This window comes from Physeter macrocephalus, chromosome 20 (genome assembly GCF_002837175.3).
Source record: "Physeter macrocephalus isolate SW-GA chromosome 20, ASM283717v5, whole genome shotgun sequence".
Lineage (NCBI taxonomy): Eukaryota > Metazoa > Chordata > Mammalia > Artiodactyla > Physeteridae > Physeter > Physeter macrocephalus.
In genome coordinates this window covers 56,259,399-56,266,367 of record NC_041233.1, presented here as the reverse complement: position 1 = coordinate 56,266,367, position 6,969 = coordinate 56,259,399, and the positions used below count along the sequence as shown (strand labels likewise).

Below are 6,969 nucleotides of genomic sequence, written 5' to 3'. Positions count from 1 at the left end.
CCATCGACAGATGAATGGATAAAGAAGATGTGGCACATATATACAATGGAATATTACTCAGCCATAAAAAGAAACGAAATTGAGCTATTTGTAGTTTGGTGGATGGACGTAGAGTCTGTCATACAGAGTGAAGTAAGTCAGAAAGAGAAAAACAAATACCATATGCTAACACATATATATGGAATCTAAAAAAAAAAAATGGCTATGAAGAACCTAGGGGCAGGACAGGAATAAAGACACAGATGTAGAGAATGGACTTGAGGACACAGGGAGGGGGAAGGGTAAGCTGGGATGAACTGAGAGAGTGGCATGGACTTATATATACTACCAAATGTAAAATAGATAGCTAGTGAGAAGCGGCCACATAGTACAGGGAGATCAGCTCAGTGCTTTATGACCAACTAGAGGTGTGGGATAGGGAGGGTGGAAGGGTGATGCAAGAGGGAGGAGATATGGGGATATATGTATATGTATAGTTGATTCACTTTGTTATAAAGCAGAAACTAACACCATTGTAAAGCAATTATACTCCAATAAAGATGTTCAAAAAAAAAAAAGACCGGTTTTCAACAAAAAATTATGAGACATACAAGGAATCAGGAAAGTATAGACTGTACACAGGAAAAAAGCAGTCAAAAGAAACTGTACTCAAGGAAGCACAGATGTTGGACTTACCAGACAAAGACTTAAATCAGCTATGATAAATATATTCAAACAACAACAGGAAACCATGTCTAAAGATCTAAAGAAAAGTTCTCACCAAATAGAGAACATCTCTATTAGGCCCATTAGCATGGGCCCCTGATCCAGTATGTCTGATGTCCTTGTAAAAAGGGGAAATTTGGACACAAATGCACCTAAGGTATAACACCATGTGAAGATGAAGGTAGAGATTGATATGAAGGATGCCAAAGAATGCCAGCAAACCACCAGAAGCTAGGAGAAAGACCTGGAATAGATCGTTCCCTATTGCCTTCAGAAGGAACCAATCTTATTGACACCTTGATTTTGGACTTCTAGCCTCTAGAACTGTGAGACAATACATTTCTGTTTTTTAAGACACCCAATTTGCAGTGTTTTGTTACGGCAGCTAATTAGGAAATACACAGAGCCAATATTGATACAGGTTACCTTTGCCCTCCTGACTTTCCCTTTATTCTACCATCTTGTAGTCTGTACCGAGCCCCAGAACCGACACAACAGCATGCCAGGCAGTGGGGCTTATACAACTTCTCAGAAATGGCCTATCAATGTTTCCCAGAGCAAGGGTTTAATGAGCTGTTTTGCAAACTGTCTTTTGTACACAAAAGGTAGGATTTTTCAAAGGGGCTGTCTACCCATGGGGGTTTATAAACAGAACTTAGAAACTCAGAAACACAAATCAGAAAGAAAGAGTTTAGAATTAGAAGGAGAAAACTGTCCAGGTTGTGGTGATGTGGCTGACTGAACAGTAACTCAGGGGTATCCAGCATCAGACACTGCCCTTTGCTGGAGATCTTCAGTCCCCAAGCAGGTGCTTTTTGTTTACTCCAGGCCTGTCCCGGAGCACATAAAGACTGATGGAGAGCTCTGACCCCTTCCTTTCTGCTGGAATCCCTGCCCCACTTTCCTGGGCTGGGTCCCAGTCCCTATAGCCCACACCATCGTATTCTTTGTTCCTGCCCTGTCCCACCAATGCTTACAGACTTCTTGGTTTAGGCTTTTCTTTCTGACTCTTGTGGTTTTAAACCATCACATGTCCTGACCTCAAGGCCTGACTCTGATCCCACTTGCAGGCTCTGTAGTTACTGCCTCTTCTGATTGACTTTCGGAATGCCCCTGTACCCTCCAGATCTTGCTTTCTCAGTCCTGACCTCCTGCTGATAATTGCTACCTGAAGCAGATACCCAGAACCATGCACAGGACTACTGCTGGCAGGTTCTTGGGAAGGACCCCAGAGACCAGGGCTCCATTACTGACTGGGGCTAATCAGTGACCCCAGTCGTAGTGGTATTGGGTAGGGGCTATTCCTGTGGCATACTGTGAGACTATGCAACTGCCATGATTTTTTTTTATGGTCAAAACACCCAGTGGCTTTTGGTGTATTAGTCCAGATCCCTTTGTTATGGCTTATCAACAGTTTAGCAGTACACTATTCGTACCAGGTATTACAAAGCTGTCCAGGAAGTGGTTTTCATGGATTTGGGTAGATGGGGTGGAATATGTGACTTGAGTCAATAGAAGCAGGGCATTCCCTAAAAGGGGGCCCCTTGTGCCACTGGTGTCTCTTCCACGAGGGCTAATTACCCCAAACCTCCAATCATCCTCTAAAGGGTGCCCTTTGATTGCATGTCAGAGACCAGATGAGCAGGATTATCCTCCAGTTTGGCTCAGATATAAAGTTTCTATGTTTGTGTTTCTTTACAGAGACACAAAACACAGAAAGAACAGATATTGGATCTCTGGATAATTCATTTCCAAATTTAGTTCACTGGGTACTGAACAGTTCAGGAGGTAAATAGTGGTAGTTTACTACTCCTGCCCCTTCCCTACCCAAGTTCTATCCTGTTCCAATCCTCTTCACATACCTGTGGCCTCGTCTTTAGGACCCGTCTGTTTTATGAATGTCTTCAGATTCTTAGCAAACAGTCCTTTCTTGGCCAACAGAGTGCTGTAGGATCCCTTCTCCAATATGGTGCCATTCCCCAAAACCACAATCTCATCCACTTGGGGAAGAAAGTGAATGCTGTGTGTCACCAAGAGTCGAGTCTGTAAAAATAACAGTAAGTTGTGCTGACTACCCTATGTCCACCATGTTCCTTAGCTTACTATTGAAAAGGAAAAACAGAGTCACTGTGGGCCTTTCCTTCAAAATGTGGTCCTGACCACTTGATCTCTTTTACTTCCTCTTTACTTCCCAGCACCTCATCCTAAAACCTGACCCCGTGTGTAAGATGAGACTCCTGTCATCATGGATATATTCAGTTATTTTCCTGTAGTGACAATGAGGTTTACCCTGCACACGTTTTCCTCCAGCTTCCTGGTAGCCAAGAGTTGGGCTTAGGGACGTCATTTGAGATTGAGGGCTATCAATATAATTGAGGCATGCAAAACTAACTGCCCCCTCACTAAACAGGTAACTGATCTAACAGGAATTGCCCAGATTATTTTAGTATGTTAGAATCATTATAGGGCAAGAAATTGTGTCTTTGGCCCAGGACCTCCCTGGCATGGTAGACTTGGCATCCCTTGTATTCTTGTCTATTTATGGACTACATTGACTACTGAAACAGGAATTCCACTCCAAGAAAGATAAACACTCACAGATCAGTAATGAGACTCAGATAGGGTCCAGGGGGTTGAGATGGGCCTCTAGAGAGACAGCCCAAGCCCACTGCCTCTGCTCTCTACTTCACAGCCCCACAGATACTAGGTTGCTCTTATCAGGAAGACTTGGGAGATGCTCATCCTTTGAGTCTCAGCTCAAAGCCAGCTCTTCCGGTAGCTTTTCCTGAATCCCCAGGCAAGAACTGGGTATTCCTCCAGTGTTTCCATGGTAGTTTGTATATTCTGCCATTAAAAATCATTCTTGCATTATAATATTATTGTTTGCTTTTTGGTATGTCTGCCAATTCAATTTAAGTTACTTGAGAGCAGGGATGAGACCTTTTCATCTGTGTGCCCAGTCTTTGCAATGAACCAGGCCCAGGGTGGGTATTCAGTTCATGAATGAATGGAGCCAATTAGCCTTAAGGACAGAAGTCAGGACCAGGCATAGGAGGGAGAGTGAGTTGCTGCTGACTCACTGATCCGAGAGAGGCAAAAGGCCTCAGTGGGACAGCAGCCCAGTCAACCCTGCCACCCTCTAACTGGCAGCATTCAAAAAACCTTGTAGGGAAAGGCCAAACAGATGGAGTGCTGACAGCCCTCACACTAGACTTGCTACTGGTGAGAAGCATACTCAGACCCTCAAGGGGCTCTGTCAGCCCCTCTCCCATTCAGCCTACTGTGCTAACTTGCCTATGGTAAGGAAAGCCTATGACCAGCTCCAGTGACTTGCTCTGGCCACTTTATCTGTACTATCTCACAGGGACATTGCAAGAATCAAATGAGACAATGCAGTCAAAGTGCTTAGCACAGGCCTGGGACATAATGAATACCCAAAACACATAGGCTTTATTTCTATATTCAGATTGAGTCATCCTTTCCAGGCATAGTGCTCCTACATCCTGCAAGAGTTCCAGGAAAGTGCCTTCTTAGAGTAGAGCTCTAATACCTGCAGGATGACCTGTGTCCCAGCAAGGTAAATTGTTGGGTCCTCTGGCATGTTTTCTGACTCCAACCAATTCTGAGTGTCCAACAGTTCAATTCTGACAGCAGCTACCCAGAAACCCACAGCTACCCAGAGCCCACAAGACTGCCCTGACTTCTAATGCTAGCCGAAAGTCTTGGATCCCACCCATACTTCTGACCAACTAGCTATAAATTGAGGATTTCCATGGCCCCCTCCTCAGGTATGATAATTTGCCAGAATGGCTCATAGATGCCAGGAAAGTACTTTACTTACTGTTTACCAGTTTATTACAAAGGATACAACTCAGGAACAGTGAAATGGAAGAGATGCATAGGGTAAGGTTTCGGGGTGCGGTGCTTGTGCAAAATTTCCATCTCTCACCAGGTGTGCCACCTTCCCAGCACCTTAATGTTCTCAGCAATCTAGAAGATCTCTGAATCTCCTTATTCAAGAATTTTATAACACAATCTCCAGCCCATCTTCCTCTCCCCAGAAGTTGGTATGTGGGGCTGAACGTTCCAATCCTCCCATCACTTGGTCTTTCTGAGGAACAGCCTTGTCCAGAGGCTATCTAGGGGCCCCTCCATAAGTCACTCATTAGCATAAGCTCAGGTATGATCTAAAGGGGCTCATTGTGAATAACAAAAGACATTCTTAGTATCACTAAGGAAATTCTAAGGGTTAGGAGCTCTGTGCCAGGACCTAGTGAAAAAGACCAAATATTTTTCTTATTATACCACAGATCTCAAAGGACTTTTTATCATAATTAATCATCCTAAAAGGCTCAATGTTGGAGCCAGAGAATAAGGCTCAAATTAGCCAGTTCCCACATAAGCTATGATCTCAAGATGGGATCCCTCACGAAATCATCTCCTGGGAGACCAGTCTGACACTATTTCCTCAGCAGCCCAGGGGGCAGGTAAATAAGGAAATATGCTTCAGTACCCAGCAGTCCTAGGAGATGTGTGCCCCTCCTCACGTCTTCATCACTTTAAATAATTTCTCACCTTGCCTTTGAGCAGGCCATTGGGACCCAAGACCTTATTAAAAATATGTTTTCCCACATGAGCATCCACGGCTGATAGGGGGTCATCCAGAATATAGATGTCTGAATTTTGATAGGTAGCTCTGGCCAGGCTGATCCGCTGCTTCTGACCCCCACTGAGATTTATACCCTGAAGAAGAAAATAATTTCTATTAAGTACTGAAACTGAGTCCCACTAAAACTGAGTTCCTCTGTTGAATTTATGATTAACATCTCTATCCAAAACTTCATGCCCTTTCTTGTCCCACACCTGTTCCCCTCAAGGGAGTATAAAAGAAAAGGGGGGATTGAAACCAAGCAGGACACTGCGGGGCCCTCCTGTGTACAAAAACCCCTCTGTGTCCTCCCTTTCTTGTTTGTAGAAAAAAGCTTTAGTCTCCTAGGCCTTCCCTGAGTTCCAAGGAGCAGACTCAAGCAGTTACTAACTAGGGAAATGAGGGAATGCAAAAACAAAGGAAAAGCAGTCAAGAAAGAATAGTTCAACTATAAAACAGAGTCCTAGCTCCTCTTCAAGGGGTATATGTAACAATTAGATGCATATCTTTGAATTGTTCTGCAGAAACTAAGATTCTCACCTAGGTGGAGGATGGTGACTACATGTTGACCACAAGCACTTAGCCCCAGACTGGTTGGAACCAGAAGGTTGATGATTAAGATTCCTGAAACATCACCCTGCCACTTTACCACCCACCAATCAGAAGGAAGTCTACAAGCTGAACCCTCACCGCAAATGTTGCCTTTTAAAACCATTCCCTGGGGAATTCCCTGGTGGTCCAGTGGTTAAGAATCTGTCTTGGGCTTCCCTGCGGGCACAGTGGTTGAGAGTCCAACTCCGATGCAGGAGACACAGGTTCACACCCCAGTCCGGGAGGATCCCACATACCGTGGAGTGGCTAGGCCCGTGAGCCATGGCCACTGAGCCTGCGCATCCGGAGCCTGTGCTCCACAATGGGAGAGGCCACAACAGTGAGAGGCCCGCGTACCGCAAAAAAAGGAAAAAAAAAAAAAAGAGAATCTGTCTTGCCAACATTAAACACACCAACATTCGAATTATAGGGATCTCAGAAGAAGACAAAAAAAAGGGACCAAGAAAATATTTGAAGAGATTATACTTGAAAACTTCCCTAATATGGGAAATGAAATAGTCAATCAAGTCCAGGAAGTGCAGAGAGTCACATACAGGATAAATCCAACAGAAACATGCCAAGACACATATTAATCAAATTATCAAAAATTAAATACAAAGAAAAAATATTAAAAGCAGCAAGGGAAAAACAACAAATAACATACAGGGAATCCCCATAAGGTTAACAGCTGATCTTTCAGCAGAAACTCTGCAAGCCAGAAGGGAGTGGCAGGACATATTTAAAGTGATGAAAGGGAAAAACCTACAACCAGTATTACTCTACCTGGCAAGGATCACATTCAGATTCGACAGAGAAATTAAAACATTTACAGACAAGCAAAAGCTAAGAGAATTCAGCACCAACAAACCAGCTCTACAATAAATGCTAAAGGAACTTCTCTAGGCAGGAAACACAAGAGAAGGAAAAGATCTACAACAACAAACCCAAAACAATTAAGTAAATGGTAATAGGAACATATATATCGATAACTACCTTAAATGTAAATGGATTAAATGCTCCCACCA

The 6,969-nt window shown here is 43.7% G+C and overlaps 1 protein-coding gene across 1 annotated transcript in view; it reads right to left on the bottom strand.

Moving 5' to 3' along the window:
* The window catches only part of ABCC2 (ATP binding cassette subfamily C member 2), a 68,481-nt gene that overhangs the window by 25,532 nt on the left and 35,980 nt on the right, over nt 1-6,969 (bottom strand). Inside the window, exons 18-19 of the mRNA XM_007108787.3 lie at nt 5,281-5,448; nt 2,568-2,748 (exon numbers count right to left, since the gene is read on the bottom strand). Of these exons, the coding sequence (XP_007108849.1) occupies nt 2,568-2,748; nt 5,281-5,448 (349 nt within the window). The remainder of the gene's footprint in view (nt 1-2,567; nt 2,749-5,280; nt 5,449-6,969) is intronic.